Genomic DNA, 21,069 nt, shown 5'->3' with positions numbered 1-21,069 from the left:
GCTTGGCAACATCTTCAGTAGTAACCTCGACCGGTGTCTTTGACTGAGAAGGGTTGATCACTGGTTCCTTTCCTCGAGTTTCAGGGGCGGGATGTGAGATTTCTGGAGAGAAGATCCTTCCACTTCGAGTAACTTTACTAGTCCTAACAATGTCATTAGGATTAGCAGAATTACCAACTTGCTTTACGCCATGGATGTAAACATCGCCTCCATAATTCCACGGAATGGCTTTGCTGGAGGAATACGGTACTGGGCCAGGTGCAGTAATGATTAGGGGAGCTACCTTGGGCTCAGCAGTAATCTTCACAGGCACTCTAGTAGCGGTAATCTTCACTGGAACTTTGGACCTAGCAATCACAGATATTTCTTCAGTAGGGTTTTCCACCTTAGGAACCTTTTCGAAGAGAATTGTGCGATCATCCATCAGCCGTTGAATACCATTCCTCAACTTCAAGCACTCGTTGGGTCGGAGTATACAGTGATCGCAATTTTCAGCACAACCTGGAAATAAACTAGCTTGCAATAAATTCTTCTTGATGATCAGGAGAGGAGATGTTAAATCAGCTACATTAGAAATGTGAGAATTGTCATCCACAGCATTAACAGTCTTGTCATGGTTAGGCATAGGTGCAGTGATGACATTAGGAGTCCCTGGAGGATCAAATTCAATTTCACCAGCGTCGATCATATCCTGAATCTTATTCTTCAACGACCAACAATCGTTTGTATCATGCCCGGGGCTATCGGAGTGATATGCACACCTGGCATTGGGATTATAACGAGAAGAAGTAGTGTTGGGATTCGTAGGAGGATCTCTGAGGGTAATCAAATTTGCTTTTAGCATACCCTGCAGTGCCTGTGCTAAAGTCATATTGATCTTGGTAAACTGCCTCCTTGGCCTGTCTTGTCTGTGCTGGAAGTTTTGAGATGGCGGTGCTGCAATCGTAACTGCTCCAATGGTATGGTCACGATTTTTCTTGTTACGACCCCTTTGACCATACACAGCATTTGATTCGTTCCTCCCCTGGTAGGACCTTTTGGTGCTTGCAGAGGTAGTCGCCTGTATCTTTCCACTTCGAATGCCGCTTTCAACACGTTCACCTGTCAATATAAGTTCAGTGAAACCCGATGAAGAACTTCCCAGTAGATGGGTGTAGAATGGACCAGTCAGTGTACCCATGAACATGTCCACTAATTCTCGATCAGTCATAGGGGGTTTGACTCTGCCAGCCAAATCTCTCCATTTTTGAGCATACTCTTTGAAGCTTTCTTTAGATCCCATAGTCATATTCTGCAGCTGTAGTCGAGTAGTCGCCAATTCATAATTATACTGGTAGTGTTTGTAGAAAGCTGTCGCTAAATCAGTCCAGGTGCGGATGTTAGAGTTTTCGAGCTGATAATACCATTCCAACTGTGTGCCAGATAGACTCTCTTGGAAGAAATGGATCCATAGCTTCCTATCAGTGGTATACGGCTGAATCTTTCTCACATAAGCTCTCAGATGCATCTGAGGACAAGACGCACCATCGTACTTAGTGAAAGTGGGGATCTTGAATTTGCGAGGAATGACCACATCGGAGACCAGTCCCAAGCTTTCGAAATCCAGACCGGGCGCCTTCTGACCCTCCATAGCTAGCATACGTTCTTCCAGCAACTTGTACTTGGCATCTCTTGGAGAGTACTGTTCATTCTCATAATCTTCATCGTCGTCCTCAGAGTTGAAGAGATCAACATCCTCCTCTCCTAAATCATTTTCTGTCTCCTCTTCTTGATCCTTCGGAAGTCTAATCTTGACTCCTGCAGCCTGTCCTTTAAGCCTTCTTCCCGGGTTGATGTAACTCATAGGTTTCTTGTCTTTCTTCTTCTCAAGCAAGAGAGCCTTCAGTTCTTCCTGCCCCTTGGATAAGCTCAGCATCATCTCCTGGAATTGAGCATTCTGAGCCTGGAGATCTTTGACAGTTTGTTCGAGGGCCATTTTTCTGTTTAGAAGGAAGACCGTGAGAATATTGATCTTTTAGGATACCTGTTATGCAATGTTATGTTATGCTATACAATGTATGAAATGTTTTCAAGGACTCCTGGAATTTAACTCTGCGTAAATCACCAAAAAGAGGGAAACTTTTATTAATAATTTCTTTAATCAATGTTCATTACAAAAGGAAATAATAAAAATATAATGAAAGCTCAAGTCTCCCAGGGACGGCTTCTTTTTGGGCGAAGATATGCATTGAGTCTTCGTTCCTCATTAAGCTGACTGGTGAGCTCTAATACTTTCTTCCTTTCTGCAACGAACTGAGTCTCGAAAGTATCCCTTTCCTCTCTCAACTGGATCCAGGATCTCTTCAATTCTTCATCATTGGTAGGCATATCTGGATAAGGAATAATCTGAGGAGTACCTCCTTCAACTTCTGGTTCAATAATTAGCGTTCCGACTGCAAGATATGGCATGACAAGTTCACGAGCTCTGGCGCGTACCCATCTGAGATAAGGTTCCATAGGAATAGAGTTTTTCTGTCCTAAAGTGCTTCTTTTCACCATGCCCCAGGCTCTTACAAATCTCTGGCGGAGACCTTGGGAATCGGTGTCATAGTCAAACACAGTGCCTTGAATAATTCTTTCATGTGGACCCTCTCTTCGAGCATACCCAAACTGGCGTAGGGCTAAAGCTGGGTTATAAGTAATACCTCCTCTTATCCCCAGGAGTGGTACGTTAGAGAATTCTCCACAATGGTCAATGATGATAACATTTTCTTTAAGATGAGAACACCAACGGATGTCTGAATGGGAGAGCGACATTATCCTTTGAGACCATTTCAGATTTTGCTCATTCTTCAAGACTGATTGAGGAAGGTGCGAAATAAACCACCTAGACAATAGAGGTATGCAACACATGAGAGTCCCTTGCCTTTTCATAGTACGGGTGTGAAGGGAATGCAAAATGTCTCCAAGCAAGGTAGGCACAGGGTTATGAGTGAGAAATATCTTAATAGCATTCATATCTACGAATTTGTCTGGATTAGGAAATAACACCAAACCATAGATTAGTAATGCTAGAACGTCTTCGAAAGCATGGACATTCATAACCTTTAAGAATTCTAGGGCCTTATTTATCAGAAACTTTGCAAGTAAACCCTTAACTCCACTTCTTGTTACCCAATTGGTTTCAATATCGGACTTTGTCATGTGTAAAGCCGCGGCAACTTCTTCAGGCTTCGGAATCTTTTCTAAACCACTGAAAGGTGTCTGATCAAGGATAGGTATCCCAAGCATCCTGGAGAATTCTTCTAATGTGGGTACCAACTGATAATCTGGGAAAGTGAAGCAATGATGTTTAGGATCGAAGAACTGGAATAGAACTCTCATCATATCTTCTTTGAAACCAGTGGTAACCAAATTGAGGAGATAACCATGTTTCTTGATGAACTGAACCTGATCAGGAAGCTCTGACATTAAATCCTTTAGTTGAGGAGAGATGGCTACAAAATTGATCCGGATGGTCTTCCTGGAAGCCATAGCCTTACGAAACAGAGCAAAGTTAAATCCCTAAGTCCTTGAAATGATTAGTGCAATGTCATGACGTTATGATGTTATGATGTTATGATGTTATGATGTTAAGTAAACAACAAGCACAAACAAGTCACACAACAATCATTCCTAGGTTTTAAGGCTTGCATGAGTTCCATAGGTAAGTACCCTCCCCACTGAAGTTTGGTTGGTTCAACCTGTTCTAGAATAGTAACCGGGTTCTAGAAGGATCTCAAATCATTGACCTTTCCTTAAGTCCACTTCAGTGCAACACCAAGTGGTTGACCAAAGCTTCCCCAAAGTCCAATCTCAAAGAGTGTAGTATCGAGTCTCAACCAACCCCAGTCGGAACCGAAGTCAGTTATCTCACTACTTTCTAATGGCTAGGATGAGTCAATTAGGGTTCTAAAGGTATGGTTAATGTTTTGATGACACCACGCGGAAGCCAAATTTTTCCTCAAGTAAACATGAGGAACATCAGGACATCCAAAGTGTCACATTAACCATAGCCATCATTTTGACCATTCCAGTATACGCCGGATAGTCGCGATGATCTTTTGCTACTTACCTAAGGTACACTAGATCCGGGTGTAGGATCTTTCACTCAAGCATAAAATACCCAAGCAATCCCTTAAAAGTAAATCAGACAATTTAAATAAGTGATCTTGTTTTTAAGGTAACCTCTCTTTAAGGATCCCCAGTGGAGTCGCCAGTTCTGTCATACGGTGAACTGACTTTGGGTTTTTTGCTTTGGAAAGCAAATGTCGCGGATAGCAAGAGTCGCCACCGACTTTTCTTTTATCCAATAAGGAAAGGTGGAAAAGAACAGGAAAGACCTTAATTAGATTTTGGGTTCGGGAGGTACATTATACAAAGGGAAGGTGTTAGCACCCTTTATATCCATGGTTATCCATGGGCTCTTAATTGCTTGATCACTTATGTTTGTCTGAAAAAAGTGTTGGTGAATTGCTAAAAAATGTTTTGAAAAGAGAGTTTAACTTTGTAATGATTCTTGTACGAATGTATACAGAGTATTTATCTCGTTTTAATTTTGAAAGCGGTTTAGAAAAATATAACTTGGCAATGATTCTCGTACGAATGTATACCAAGTGGTGGTTTTCTAAAAGATGTTTTGAAAAGGTGTGAGGTGTGAAAAGTATTTCAAGTTGTGAGTAAGCAATTAAGGGTTATACCCACCCAAGGTCTTTATGGGCATTTCCTATCCTTATGAGGGTAAAACTGTCCTTACTATTGAGAAGTAAGTAGTTTTATCCCTTTGGATGTAAAGGGTCGTCGTAGGGTCATCGTTTGGTCATTGAAGGCAACATTTGTAAGGATACCTTAGCATTCGAAGGGACGATCATCATTTAACCGTAGGCTACAACGAAGGGTCATCGAGGGACAAAATCATATATTCGCAGGCAACATCCGAGGGACTATGATTTATTTTATAGGGACATGATGATTTAAGTGTATACCCACATTCGCGGGACATGACCATAATACCGTAATATCGTAAGGCAACAAAGAGAGGTCCAAGATCACATATTCAAAGGCAATATTTTACAATCCATTAGGTGGTTGTAATCAATTAGGTAATTAGGTCCATATTATAATCAATTAAGTAATTAGGATGAATCTCCATAAGGGTATCCCACAAATAAAGTGGAATACCTAGCAAACCGCTTTTCCGGGAATATGTAAGCCCTTACAAAATTCAGCAAACGGGTTAGAATATCGAGACAAAGTGCAATTGAGAATTGCACTACAAAAGAAACACAGCAGTAGTAATGTCATGCGAAATAATGCATGATTATAATGAATCAGATCAGGTAGACACAAAACAGAACAGAAAAATTCAGCGACTGTCATGTTCGCTGCTGCCTCGCCTAGCGAAGGCTTAGCGAGTGCTCGCTACATGCTCGCTTAGCGATGTTCTAGCGAGCGGCTACGCGTTTTGAGTTTGACAGCAGTACGATTTCCGGAACTCCGAACCCTATGGCATTCAATTACAGAAATAACATGGTCAAACATTCAGGATATTCAGGCATACTTAAACTCATATGCAAAATCTAATTACATATCCAAAAATTCAATCATGATGCATTATGTATTTAGAGAACACAGATTGGAAGCATAAAACAGTAGTGATGCGCAAACCTGTTTGCAATTGAATTGCAATGTTGAATTGGCAGATCATTTTTGGTATCGGATTGAGTTGGGCGGAGGTAACCTTTGTGCAGATGAGTTGCCTTCAGGGTTCCCTTTAGGGTTGCTCTGAATTCTCTTGGTTAACCTCCAAGGTTTGATTGCTAGGGTTCCGGTTCGTCTCCTTCTGTTGTCCTTCTTTCTGACTGAAATGTTGGTATTTATAATGGTTTGTTGTGACCTAATGGGCTCAGAATGAAGCCCAGAATTTTCTGGTATTCGCAAGCTTCGCTAGGCGAGTGGTGTAGCGAAGGGTTCGCTAGGCGAAGGAGTTGCTCGCCTAGCGAGCATGCCAGTTTGGGCCATTTTCTGGATTTGGCCATCTGTGAGCTGGGTCTTGGTTCCTTTAAGGTCAATTCCTTGGAAAATAAGTTGGGGTGCCTTAAAAAATGTCTTGCAAAATTAACGGGTAAATTTTGGGGTATGACAGCTGCCCCTGTTCAATTTTCTTGAACCGAGAGAATTATGATGGTATGTATGCCATTCGTGGTCTGGAGGTGGAAGATTATTGAACACTTAGAATGCCCCAAAATTTTTACTTGTTAATCAACAATTTGTCTTGATGAAGATGGGCTTAAAGATGCCATCCAGGAAGTTTGATGATGAGAGCTTCAGAGTGCGTCGTACATTAGATGATATCTGAAGACATGGGTGTCATACCGGGTCATACGCTAGACCATATAGTGAGTCATCCCTTAGGTTGTCGACTTCGCCGGGGAGTCAGAGTGTGTTATATGTTGCTGGGGATAAAGGATCAGAATGGATCATAGCTAGACCGCATCTGAATAGCAGAGTGAGTTGTTCATTAGGCGGATGACTTCGCTGGGGAGAAAGATCAGAATGGATCGTACGCTAGGTCGTATCTAAGTTGCGGAATGAGCCGTACGTTAGGCTGTATCTGATGAAGGTAGAATCAGAATGGATCGTACGCTAGATCGTATCTGAGTTGAAGATCCAAATGAGTCGTATGTTAGACCGTATTGGAGTTGCAGAATGAGTTGTCCATCAGGCTGTATCTGAGGATGAAAGGATAGTCGTACGCTAGACCATGTTTCAGAATGTACCGTACGCCAGGTAGTATCTGAGTTGCAGGATGAGCCGTTCATTAGGTTGTATCTAACGAAGAAAGTAGTCGTGCGCTAGACTACACCCCGGAATGTACCGTACGTTGGGCAGCATCTGAGGATTTGAGGGTCCAACTGGGTCGTACATTAGACCGTATTGGAGTAGTTGAAGGTCAGAATGGATCGTATGTTAGATCGTATCTGAGTCGAAGGAGTCATATGTTGAGCTGAATCAGAGTGAACCGTACGCCAGGCTATATCTGATAGTATTTGTATATGTTGTATTTGCAATGAACATCTGGGGTGGGCTTAAAGATGCCACCATTGGGCGGATATCAGAGTGTTTGCCAGAGTGAATGCTCATATGGATTGTAATTGATAAAGATGTCCGTCTGAATGGACCTTTGTTTTGACTGTATCAGGAGGATAATTAACTGAAAAATAAAGTTAGCTCCATGCCATGTCATGATGCATGAGATGTTTTATGCTTATGAAAATAAATGCGAACAATGTATGCATGCGTATGCTGTGAAATAATGTAATGAATGAATTATGCATCTGAAAAGTTTTTTTTCTGGCGACTCCCTGGGGAAAATAAATCCCCATCTTCTGGTTGGAGATACTTGTATTGATGACCCTTTCTCAGCTAGGGATACTTGATTTCCGTCTGATGGTAGAAATATTTAACAGAAGCCTGGTTGGGGGTGGAAGAGATGACCAATTTGTCTAGTAATGCCAATTGCTTCTGGGGAATAACTGGCTTTGCTGGGGAATAGAATTAGCAACGGATTCATTGGAAAGCATGGTTAGACCTTCTCCTCGATCCTGAAGTCTTGTAGTAATCGCTATTTCTATTTTACGCATGCATTTTTGGTACACATCGATCATATTCAAATGCATATATCAATTCAGATTAAATCAATGGACGTTTACGCAAACAAAACAGAAAAAGTAAAACCAAAGCATTTTTTTGGAAATAAAATTATATTGATTTTGAAAGAGGGCCTATAAACAGGCAATTTGAGTACAAAGAGACAGAAATCCTAGTAAGAGGAAATTGTCGAGAAAGCAAAGAAAAAGCTATGAGAAAAAAAAAGAGTCCCATTGATTTTAATTCTGCTACTGTCATTATGTCTTCAAGCATCTCATCTCCTGCTGTCGGATAGAAGTGATTGGCTTGTTCAGTCCCTTTGACTTGGGTGAAGCTGACTGAGAACGGGACATAGTCATACGCTTTTAATCCCTAATTTTTGCCTGGACCACCTTTTCAGGTTTTCAGTCCACCAGGATACCCCTTTTTGCGCAAGCCTCCTTTTCAGGTTTTCGACTCGTCGGGTGTACATTTTTATATGTTTATCCCTAATTTTTGCCCGAACCCTTTTGGTTCGCCGGGATGCCCTTACTTTTGCCTAGGTACGTCGACCTAGCGGGTCTCTTTTATGCGTAGTATTTTTTGACTATGTCTGCGTTCACGGGATGTGGGAAGTCTTCGCCATCCATCGTAGCAAGTATCATGGCTCCACCAGAGAATACCTTCTTAACTACAAATGGCCCTTCGTATGTGGGAGTCCATTTGCCCCTGGGATCACTTTGTTGTAGAATGATACGCTTGATCACCAATTCGCCGATTTGATACACCCGTCTCTTGACCCTTTTGTTGAATGCCCGGGTCATGCGCTTCTGATATATCTGCCCATGACAAACAACCGCGAGTCTTTTTTCATCAATCAAATTTATCTGATCGAGTCGAGTCTGAACCCATTCATCCTCGTCTAAACCTGTCTCTTTCATGATTCTTAGAGAGGGAAGGGAATGCAAAATGTCTCCAAGCAAGGTGGGCACAGGGTTATGAGTGAGAAATATCTTAATAGTATTCATGTCTATGAATGGATCCGGATTAGGAAATAGCACCAAACCATAGATTAGTAATGCTAGAACATCTTCGAAAGCGTGGACACTCATAGCTTTTAGGAATTCTCAGGCCTTATTTATCAGAAATTTGGCAAGTAAACCCTTAACTTCACTTCTTGTTACCCAATTAGTTTCAATGTCGGACTTTGTCATGTGTAAAGCCGCGACAACCTCTTCAGACCTCAGAATCTTTTCTAAACCACTGAAAGGTGTTTGATCAAGGATAGGTATCCCAAGCAACTTGGAAAATTCTTCTAATGTGGGTACCAACTGATAATCTGGGAAGGTGAAGCAATGATGTTTAGGATCGAAGAACTGGAATAGAACTCTCATCATATCTTCCTTGAAACCGGTGGTAACTAAATTGAGGAGATAACCATGTTTCTTGATGAACTGAGCATGATCGGGAAGTTCTGACACTAAATCCTTGAGTTGAGGAGAGGTTGCTACAAAATTGATCCGGATGGTCTTCCTGGAAGCCATAGCCCTACAAAACAGAGCAAAGTTAAATCCCTAAGTCCTCGAAATGGTTAGTACAATGCCATGATGTCATAATGTTATGATGTTCTGATGTCAAGTAAGTAACAAGCACAAACAAGTCACACCATAATCATTCCTAGGTTTTAAGGCTTGCATGAGTTCCATAGGTAAGTACCCTCCCCACTGAAGTTTGGTTGGTTCAACCTGTCCTAGAATAGTAACCGGGTTCTAGAAGGATCTCAAATCATTGACTTTTCCTTAAGTCCACTTCAGTGCAACACCAAGCGGTTGACCAAAATTTCCCTAAAGTCCAATCTCAAAGAGTGTAGTATCGAGTATCAACCAACCCCAGTCGAAACCGAAGTCAGTTATCTCACTACTTTCTAATGGCTAGGATGAGTCAATCAGGGTTCTAAAGGTCTGGTTAATGCTTTGATGACACCACGCAGACACCAAATTTTTCCTCAAGTAAACATGAGGAACATCAGGACATCCAAAGTGTCACATTAACCGTAGCCATCATTTTAACCATTCCAGTATACGCTGGACAATCGCGATGATCTCTTGCTACTTACCTAAGGTACACTAGATCTGGGTGTAGGATCTTTCACTCAAGCATAGAATACCCAAACAATCCCTTAAAAGTAAATCAGACAAAGAAACAATCCGAAAACATAAGTGATCTTATCTTTAAGGTAACCTCTCTTTTTAAGAGTCCCCAGCAGAGTCGCCAGTTCTGTGATACGGTGAATTAACTTTGTGTTTTTGCTTTGAAAAGCTATGTTGCGGATAGCAAGAGTCGCCACCGACTTTTCTTTTATCCAATAAGGAAAGGCGGAAAAGAACAGGAAAGACCTTGATTAGATTTTGAGTTCGGGAGGTACATTATACAAAGGGAAGGTGTTAGCACCCTTTGTATCCATGGTTATCCATAGGCTCTTAATTGCTTAACTCACTTATGTTTTCCTTGTTTGAGAAAGTGTTTGAGAAATGTGGTGTGTTTAGAAAATATTTTGAAAGGAGAGTTTAACTTTGTAATGATTCTTGTACTAATGTATACAAAGTGTTTATCTCGTTTGATTTTGAAAGATGTTTAGAAAAATATAACTCGGCGATGATTCTGGTGCGAATGTATACCAAGTGGTGATTTTCTAAAAGATGTTTTGAAAAGTGTGAGGTGTGAAAAGTATTTTAAGCTGTGAGCAAGCATTTAAGAGTTATACCTAACCAAGGTCTAAATAGGTATTTCCTATCCTTAGGAGGGTAAAACTGTCCTTACTATTGAGAAATAAGTAGTCTTATCCTTTGGATGTAAAGGGACATCGTGGGGTCGTCGATTGGTCATTGAAGGCAACATTTGTAAGGATACCTTAGCATTCGAAGAGACGATCATCATTTAATCATAGGCTACAACGAAGGGTCATCGAGGGACAAAGTCATATATTCGAAGGCAACGTTCGAGGGACAAGGTCATATATTCGAAGGCAACGTTCGAGGGACTATGATTTATCTTGTAGGGACATTGACCTTTTGATCGGAGGGACTATGACTTATCTATTTAGGGATGATGATGATTTAATCGAAAGGGTATTTGCTAAGGGTATCCCCACATTCGCGGGATATGACCGTAATATCGTAAGGCAACAAAGAGAGGGTTACCCTGGAGGTGCAAGTGTGGAAATGATTGGATTCGGATATATTATCTTGAATTAATTTATCTAAGTTCGATTATTTATCTTTCCATGCAATCCTATTAGCATACATGTAGACAGTTATATTCACGGTATGGAAAAATTAAAGTGCGAAAAATAAGACTACGCTATTACATGGCTTCGGGATGGGGGTACATAATTTAAAAGGGGATATAAAATATCTAAATCTTAATTAACGAGTACAAAATTAAAAGGGCATACAAACTAATAAAACCTAATTAAACTTAAAAAAATAATTAGATTTTTTATTATTCAAAATAGCCCATTTTAATTAATTAAGTGATATATGAAAATTTAATTAATAAACTAGATTAAATTATATCATAGTTTAAATAACTAATATAATATATTAATTAGAAAATTAATTAATGGGTTTTATTTTAATAATAGAAAAATAGTGGTGAATTAATTATAGTGGAAAGGGAGTAAACATAGTAAAAACACTGAAAAGCTAAAAAATAGGTCCTGGGGGCTCAAACCCAGGACCTCTACATTGCAGTGAGGGGGGCTACCAACGAGTCATGTTGGTCCATTTGTTATTTATTCGCCTTCATTAAAACATATATTAATTCTACATGGATTTTTCCCCTTTGACAAAACACCACCATGCATGTTACAGCTTTCTCTCTTACGGCAAGCTACTTTATTTTTTCTCCTGCTGTTTCTTTCATGTGAATATAACAGACCTATAACTTCATCTTATATCAAACCACACATATAAAATAAGATCATATGTAATCATCATGCAATAATAAAAATAGCCATGCACAAATCAAGAAGCTTATATTATTTTACTCATGTATTAGTTCTCTTTACTGCAAGTGATAATGATAAAACAAACTTTACGCATACATGTTAAAGACAACCAAGGATTTATATTATCACCATTATATCATCATCATCATCATTATTATGTAATAACAGCATGTGAAATAAACATAATCATGCTAGAAACAACACTCATATAATAATAATTAAATGGCAGATATAATTCTTTAATCATGCAAACAGAATTTCTCCAACATGTTATGACATATCACGAACAGATGCATACTTGAATAAAGCAATATCAACATCCACCAAACCATGAATACATCATCTCAATATATATATTAAATCAATATTATTCATGCATGAATTAAGGAGTATTGCAAGGTAATCATGCTAGATGCAAATTCCCTAATGAACACTTACTGGGGATTTGATTCTTCTAGCTTGCTCACTGTATGTGTGTTGTTCTTATTCAGGCTATGAGTGCTTTATGGTTGCTTCTCTTTTCCCTGCCCATGAACCTTCTTGCTTCTGCCTTGCCTTGTGTATCTTCTTCTGCTGTATCTCTCCTCTTTTCCGTCTTTCCCTCTCGCTGCAGCCATATGAAGTATTTATAATGGTGTGGATTAGGGTTTAACTTTGCTAAATATTTGGATCCCTTCCTATACTTTAGGATCTCACCATATAATTTAGGAGAGTTAGCTCTAACATTTTGCACAATTTAAATTTAAATTTTTGTTATTAAATTAGAGCCAAAATTATTTTTATAAAACAAAACCATCATATGATAAATAATACTATGATTATTTATATATTTTTGGTTTGGATTTGCTCTTAAATATCTATTATTATAAATAAATATTTATACAAATATTATTATAAATAATGAATAATTTAAATGACTTTTAACAAATAAAAATTAATTTAAATTTTAGTTACATAATTGAATTAAAATTTAAACCTATTTCTATTTTTACTTTCATCATTTAAAAAAATCAAAATTATTCTTACTTATATCAACCAAAATTATTTTATAATTTATGGGCTTTTAAAAAATGTTACTCTTATAAATAAATTTTATTACGTAAAAAACGTGAATTACTAAATAAATACTATTTATAAATAATGAATAAATGGAACATGGGTCACTAAATTATAAAAAATAGTTATTATAATTTAATGAGCTTTAACAAATAAAATTAATTTAAAATTTTAATTATACAATTAAAATTCAAATCTATTTTTATTTATCATTAAATTAAAACTATTTTATTTATATATATAAAATTTATTTATATCATACAGATAACCAAAATCATTATTATTTTTTATATCTGTATCGCATAATAAATAAATTAAAATTTATAATTTATATGAGAATGTATGCTAATGAATGAATACAAATGTGAAATGAATGCCATGCATGAATCAATTTATCGTAAAAATTAACAGGCAAATTTTGGGGTATGACAATCACTATATCGTTTCTCACGTTCTGGGAGTCAAAATAGTCATCACTGAGAAATCAATAGCCTCCCTTCTGAACATGGAAAAGACAGGAGGAAGAAGAATCTACAACATTAATCCTAGGGCAAAGTATTTGTCCCAGGAAATAGCCCCCACCATCTTTCAACAGAATGCTGAGGGAAAACACTCCAAGAACAAAGAAGTTCATCAGAATCTCCGCATCTAGCTTAAGATCATCCTGGGCACCATCCATCACCGCCCTGCATCAAACTCTTATGACTACATCAACACAGATCAGAAGTGAATCCTTTACTGCATCCACAAAGAGCTGAAACTGAATTTGCCAGCGCTGCTCTTCAAGTATCTCAGAGATTCTGTCAAAGATACCAGAAATAATATGAAGCCCAGAACCTACTGAAGGAGAATTGCCATCCAAGGCGCAGCGGAATTTAAAATTTTCTCCATTTAGTGATCCTTACGAATGGGCATGATCAGTGATAGAATCGTTACCTCTTGTGGCGATTCAAACCTTTGGTGCAGATCTCTTGTAACGATCAAAACCTTGGATACAAATCCACGGAGCGATCACGAACGTTGAACGATGACAACGTCTCTACTCAGTCCACACGAACGGGTTCCTTCAATCTCAGTGCTAGCTGGTACGAATGAAGGCTTTGAGTGAGAGAGAGAGGGAAACGAAATTCCAAGTCTTCACTTGAGTTTTAGTCTGAGTGGAGTGACAATGCTTCTACCCAAGGGGTTCTATTTATAGAACCACTTGTGTGGGCTTCAAGCTAAAAAGCCCACTTAAGTGTATTTTGGCCCATATCTCATAATATGCCAAAATCACTTAAGTATTTGGTACCTTACCATATTTCGTATTCCACTTAAGTGCACCGTACCTTACGATGTTCCTTAGTTACTCTATCTCTCATCAATCCGTCCTTTGTGTGTGACCCTGTAGGTTTTCGCGACGTTGGCAATTATATTAAATCACGCATTTAACATAATAAATAGTGAGCGGTATCTAGCAACACATCACTGCTACCCAAGACACGAAAATGTCATGTGATCTGACAAAACCTCCTGTGATAATAATTATGTGTATAATTACCCCTTTGCCCTTATGTCTATATTGAACACAAGGTATAGACCGTGTCATCCTTGTCCAGTTCAATATTGGGCCCATAGACATTTATCCTGTTACGCAGGATGGGCAAATTCCATCTAGGTCACTCATGTCCCTCAGCATGCTTTGTGGAGTACCCATCAACTGTCTTTATGGTCATCTAGTTACGGATAACGTTGGATCAGCAACAAAGCACTCGACTTTACATCTAGGGTCCATAGTGGTTTCAGGTCGAAGAGTGGTATACACTATTATCACCATGAGAATAACTTATGACACTTTGCATAACTTTTTATATAGTATTCTCATAGCGGGTCAATCCGGTATAAATATTACTCTTAATATTCATACCTATGTTTAAGACTTGATAACTCTTTATCCATGACCCATGAGATGTGATCATCAGTCTACAAACATAATAGTCTCAATGCTTTAATGTTATCCCACTTCACAATAAAGCTCGACTACAGACACTTTAAGAATAGTGTCCTTATGTTTAATGTGGTCTCATGATCAAGTCACACTTGATGCATTAAACGGACTAACTATTCTAGGGACTTTATTAAACAAACGTAATAAAGAAAAAGCCTTTTATTATTAATAAATAATTCGATACAAGTACCAAAAGTATTGGCCTCTAGGGCTTACACCAACACCTACGTCCCCCTTGGAAGACTCATCTCAGATGTTCTGATCGAGAGTGGGTTGGTGGATCACCTGATCCATCATAATCTGATGGAGGATGTCACTGTTGACATTGGAAGACCTCTGAATGCTTGAAATCTGAAGAGTATGGGGGTGATTGAGTAAGTCAGAGTTAAACCAACTCTAGACACTTCCTAGGAAGCACTGAAAGACCAAAGGAAGATTCCCAATGGTCTCTATCTTTTCTCAAAGATTGACCCTCCAAAAGTAATGACTCACTATCTGAATGACCTTGCAAGCAAAAGGGTGGATATTTCTAAGTTCTCCATGGACTGGCTGCCTGAGCATCCACCAAACTTCATGAAGAGGATGCGAGAGCCCTCTGAGAAGATCAAGAAGGCAAATAAGGAAAAGTTGGGAGAAACTGTCGGGTCAAGACCTCCAGTCCCTCTGGATAATTTTCCAAGTAAGTATATGCCTCCTTCTCGCTCTGTTAAATTAAAGCCCATTACTTCTTCTCTCCCCCAAAACACTCCCATCTACACCCCATAAGAAACACCTCCCTCAACCACCAGAACTTCTAACCCATCATCCCTCAAATTCAATCTCGCAACCACTACCCTACCCGTTTCTGAAGCAGAAATGCTGAACGAAACCACCTCACCATCATCTTCCTCACCTTCCTCCCCACCATACTATATTCTCTCACCAGACAACAAACCATCTGACCCCCAATCCCCCATTCTATCTCAACTTCAGGCACGTGCTTTGGCCTCACAACAACCATCACAACCTGAACCTGAACTTGAAGTCACCTTGGCCGGGTGGACTGGAGTAGCTTTGAATTTCAAGCGAACCAATATAAAATTTTGTGTTGAATTCTTTTGTTTCTGCGTGTGTCTAAGTTCTAAAAAAAATTATTTTCCTAAAACAATTCAACCCCCCCCCCCCCCTTCTTGTTTTTCTCTACCTTCAAGGCCTGTGAAATACAACAAGTTTTCCAACAACGACAAATGGAATGAGCATTTTCTGTTGCCAGATTTTTACCACAGCTTCATCAGTTGAAGTGGATTGAGGAATAGCTTTCATGTTGTCTATTTCAGTAAGTTGAAATGCAACATGATTGTTGCCAGTCTTGAAGTTTGTTATGCTCTTGGTGTGAGTAGAGGAAGCCATTGCAGTGAAAGAATAAGAAAAACGGATAAGAATAATGTCATTGTGAGAAATTGTAGAGAAAATGCACAGATGAAGAAACAGGAAGACAATGTTGAATGTGAAAGAGCGTTATTTATAGGCAAACCAAATGACAACCAAGGGTCAGTCGATTGATGACAACTGTCTGACTAAGGGGTAGTGGGAAAGTTAGCAACATTAGTTAAGAGCCCACGACCTAGAAAGTAGCTCCTAATGATGACAATTTTCTGGGAAATCGCGACGCAAGGAAAATCATCATTGTACAAAACATCATTAACAATTAGACGTCCAACCAACATTTGGAAAGTAAAAAAAGCCAAGTTTCTCGATCAAAGCGTCTCAGTCGAAACTAGCCTTTTAGGGGGGCAATTTGTTAGCTGGAAAATTTCGACTCTGACGAAGGGCGAGACCAGGACGACCAAGAGGTGGTCGAAAGTAGAGTCGACGAAAGAGGAAATTAAGAAAGTTATGTCGACGAAGGAGGTGATTCTGCCGAAGTCGAAAGCAAGCGTACCATAATGGGAACTGATCATGGAAATCTGAAAGTGGGAAGTTACCAAAGACGTGGGTGATAGGCTCCGACATGTGGCGCATCATAAATGGATCATGACCTCCTAGCAGTTATTTTTTGTTACTATTTAAGTAGATGTGATTTTCATTTCAAGAGGTGGCATTTATAGCATTGCAATAGGAAAACACTTGAAATATCAAGCGTCTGAGAGAAAAGATTTAATTTCCTGTCAAAATATACTTCTGCTTCCATATTTATTTTCAAACCATTTAACTTGTCAAGTTATTTTCATTTTCTTTGTTCATTTACATATTTATCTTGTTTTTACCCTTTCTTTCTGTTACTGCATTTTTCTATTCTGCAAACGTTTCACTTATTGTTCTAGTGTTCCAAACACTTTACCAACAGACACACCATATAATTAACACATATCAGTCTAGGACTTTGTAGTCGGTCCTGCAAGTAAACCTCGATAGGAAGACTAGAGATTGTTGCATAAACAGTGATTCATGGCAAAAAGGGGAATAAATAAGGGTCTCTTTTAAAGCTAAAAATATTATTTCTACAAATAGGCCCTTACAACTTTTGCATATGGATCTTTTGCCTCATCCAGAGCAAAAGTTTTGGCGGAAATCTTGATGTCCTTGTAGTTATGGATGATTACTATTACTATACATGGATGTTATTCTTATCTCATAAAAGATGCACATTTGTTTCCTTTCGGAAATTTGTCAGGGTTATCCAAAACAAAATAGAATTAAGCATTGCATCGATCCAAAGTGATCATGATGGAGACTTCTAGAAAATATACTCTTAGAAAAGATATTCTTTGAAAACTTTCCAGGGTTATCCAAAACAAAATAGGATTACGAATTGCGTATTTCTCACTTACATGTCTTCGAATACAAATGCTTTGTTCTTAACAACATAAAAGATAATCTTAGGAAATTTGACACAAAAGTCGGTGAAGACATATTCCTAGAATATTACACTTCTAGCAAAGCTTTTAGAGTTTTTAATAAAAAGTGCATTGACGATAGAAGAATCGGTTCATGTTATCTTTGATGAGTTTAACCTCTTGTCAATAGAGGTAGAAATTATTGATTGTGCAACTATCCTTTAGAAAACACACATGGAAGATGATGATCAAGATCAAGGTCAAAAGGAAGATCAAAGTGTAAATGAAGAAACTCAAGTTGAAGAAGCAAACATGAAAAATCAAGATCTATCCAAAGAATGGAGATCGTCTAAAGACCCCAATTTAGAATGTTATTGGATATATTTTCAAGGGAGTTACAACTCGATACTCTCTTAGAAAGGTATGAAATCATATGATTTTTGTTTTCCAAATTGAGTTAAAGGAAGTTGATAAGGCCCTCATCGACAAATATTAGTCTCTTGTTATGCAAGAAAAGTTAAATCAATTTGAAAGAAACAAAATTTGAGAACGTGTTCCAAAAGCTCCAACTAATCAAATGATTCAAACCTGTTAGGTCTTTCGCAATAATATTGATGAGGATGGAAACGTTTTGAGAAATAAAGCGAGACTTGTTGCAAAAGGATACAATAAACAAGAAGACATAGATTATGAGACATATGCTCGATTAGAAGCCATAAGGATACTTATAGTTTTTTCTTGTGTCATGGATTTTAAACTCTTTCAAATGGATGTAAAAGGCGTGTTCTTAAACGGTTACATCCAAGAGGAAATGTTTGTTGGTCAACCTTCGAATTTTGTAAACTTTTCCTTTTTTGATAATGTTTTCAAATTAAAAAAGACTTTATACAGCCAAGCTCATAGAATTTAATATGGTCGTTTGAGAAAGTTTCTGCTTGAATATAATTTTCAAACATAAAAGGTTGACAAAACTCTTTATATACAATATTATGAGCATGACATATGTTATTTCAAATTTATATAGATGATATCATTTTCGATATTACTAACGAATCATTTGTAAGAAATATTTTGAGATGATTTTGAATGAGTTCGAGATGTCAATGATGAGAGAGCTTTAATACTTCCTCTTCCTCTGTCTTCAAATTCATCAATCTAAAGAAGACATGTTTATTAATCAAGCAAACCATTAACATCCAAATTCATATCCATTAAATCCATATTTTTGTCAATGATGTAAAATAAATCTGAAATGTCAATGATGTGAATTATAGATTGTTTTAATTCATCTATTAATATCCAAATTCATATACATAAAATTCATCTATTTTATCACTCCTAGTTTTCATTGATAAGAGAGATCCAGAAATTAGAACCAACTAAAGACATGAGAAAAGTCTAGATTTTTATTAGGTGTCTAAAGATCCCACTCATGTACCATCACCAAATAATTTTTAAAAATAAATCTTTAAAAAATTATTCTGTATTAGATTTTATCCATTAACTATTTCATGAGCTTGTATTTCTCCACGTTCATAAACCAAAAAGTCATTCTCATTATGTTATTGATTGTTTTGTTTGTTTTATGTTGATTGAAATTGTTTTAATGAAGTCTTGTTTTGGTTTTTGCAGGTTGTATTCTAGATGATCTATCTATTCAACATTTTTACCTCCACTTATACCCTCCTCATCTTGTTAGGGAATTGTTAGAGAGCCAATCTTAAAAGGAAAAGACCAAAAGAAGAACTAACATAAACCAATTCCCTCAAGTTATGACAAACAATAGCTTCTTTATAAAAGACATAGAACTAAATACAATAATTTCATAACACACACATAAGAGTATCATCCAAAGCCAAAATGCCCCAAGTGAACACACCAACGAAAATAAGAAACATAAAAATAAATTGCTTGATCACCAAGTATTAACCACCCTGCAATTTGTTCTAATCTGTCCCCTTGAACCTGTCAAAGGAGATACATTTCCCATCTTGATCATAGACTTAGCAAATTGCTCAAAGAAAATATCATTTCTCTCCGCATACAGTTTCACCAACTCAGCCGATTCTTGATTCTTTGTCAACAATACTTCATCAGAACTCAATAGTCCCTTGTAAGCCAACAAGTTCTTGAAGTAGTTGTTATCAAATTTTGTTGGTGTCACATAATCTAGGAAAAACAGATTCTGGTCACCACCCGATCTCGGACAATTAGCGCGTAATTCATTAGCATAGTATTGTTCAAGACTGAAATCTTGCTTGCCGTTTCCAGTTTGGTTGTAGAGTCTTTGCCTAAAGCTTGTGCACCTTGAGTTTCCTATAGTATGGCTCCCTATAACAATTGCACAGAACTTGTTTTAGTATTAGCTATTGAGGCCAGTTTTCACCGTCTGGTGTTCGACACTGACACATTGAAAATAATTTTTTTTTTAACTTATATGATAAGTTAAATGAGTGTACCAGAAAGTGCAACAAGATCAACAATGTCAAGTCCTTGAAGTTTGAATTTAGTTAAGATGGTTTGAAATGTGTTGTTTGGAGCTGGAATGTTATGGTTGGAACCACTTAAGCTTGCACCTAGTGAGTCCCTTCTTCCTAAAGGCACTTCCCAGTTTGGTCCACCAGCCTATAAATAAAAGGAAACAGTAAGGTACCAAAATAAGTGCTTATAGCAAAAGCGCTTATTATATAACTGCTTATAGTTATAGGCTATAGCCAAGAGCAAAAGCAAATACTTACAAGAACAGTTGAATCTCTAGCAGCTATAGCCAAAATGTCAGCACAAGACACTATACGAGGACATTGTTTCTCTAATGCAGATTTGATTTCATCAATGACTTCAAATCCTCTAGCCGAATTACGGTTAGGATTCGACCCCTTCTCGCTGATAATGCTTCCACTGTTATCTAATAAAATCGAAGCATCACAACCCTGCAACATGATCAAGTTCTTATAAATATGACAATAATGATAAATTGTTATGAGAAGAATATAATGATAATATTATTACATACCTTGACAAAACAATCATGGAAATGAAGTCTCAAAAGTGAAGCAGCTATACGAGGCTCTTTCGCAACAGCATTAGCAAGAATGGACTTAACAATATTCTGAGCTTGTGGACATGAATAGTCGTAAAACTGTGGATAAAGGTAAGATCCTATTTTCTTGTTACCTAGGCAGAAAGGAGCAAAGGCTAGTAAAGAAAAAAGTATAAGAAAGGTCATAGAATGGGTCATTGTTGTTTTTTTCCTTCTCAATATAAGCTCAAAGAAGAAGAAATATATAAAAGAGAAGTTCTCAAAGATGATTGCATGAGTAACGTGATTGGAAATGGTATTTATAGAAAAGAAACTTGGTAGAAAGTTATTGCATGACAGAAAAAGAAAGAAAAAAAGTTGGAGTTGGTCACTATCTAATTTTTAAAATACATTTTAAAGTGGAAGAGAAGAATGGAGTAAGTACCTTGTAAGAAAAAGACTTAGTCAAAATTTATTATATGATATTGTGAATAAAATAGAAAAATAAATATAATATAGTATGTAAATCTTATTT

General features: G+C 37.7%; 1 protein-coding gene across 1 annotated transcript; it reads right to left on the bottom strand.

Moving 5' to 3' along the window:
- Positions 1–19,285: 19,285 nt before the first annotated feature.
- On the bottom strand, positions 19,286–20,822 carry LOC127074623 (peroxidase 72). Its single transcript, XM_051015956.1, has 4 exons — positions 20,529–20,822; positions 20,254–20,445; positions 19,975–20,140; positions 19,286–19,846 (listed from the first exon to the last, which is right to left on the bottom strand). The coding sequence occupies exons 1-4, from the start codon at positions 20,751–20,753 to the stop codon at positions 19,431–19,433; spliced, it is 999 nt and encodes a 332-aa protein (XP_050871913.1). The 5' UTR covers positions 20,754–20,822; the 3' UTR covers positions 19,286–19,430.
- Between the last annotated feature and the right edge of the window lie 247 nt (positions 20,823–21,069).

The sequence above is a fragment of the Lathyrus oleraceus genome, chromosome 4 (genome assembly GCF_024323335.1).
Source record: "Lathyrus oleraceus cultivar Zhongwan6 chromosome 4, CAAS_Psat_ZW6_1.0, whole genome shotgun sequence".
Classification (NCBI taxonomy): domain Eukaryota; kingdom Viridiplantae; phylum Streptophyta; class Magnoliopsida; order Fabales; family Fabaceae; genus Lathyrus; species Lathyrus oleraceus.
Note: the sequence above shows the minus strand (reverse complement) of the source record. Positions and strands in the feature narration are given on the sequence as shown.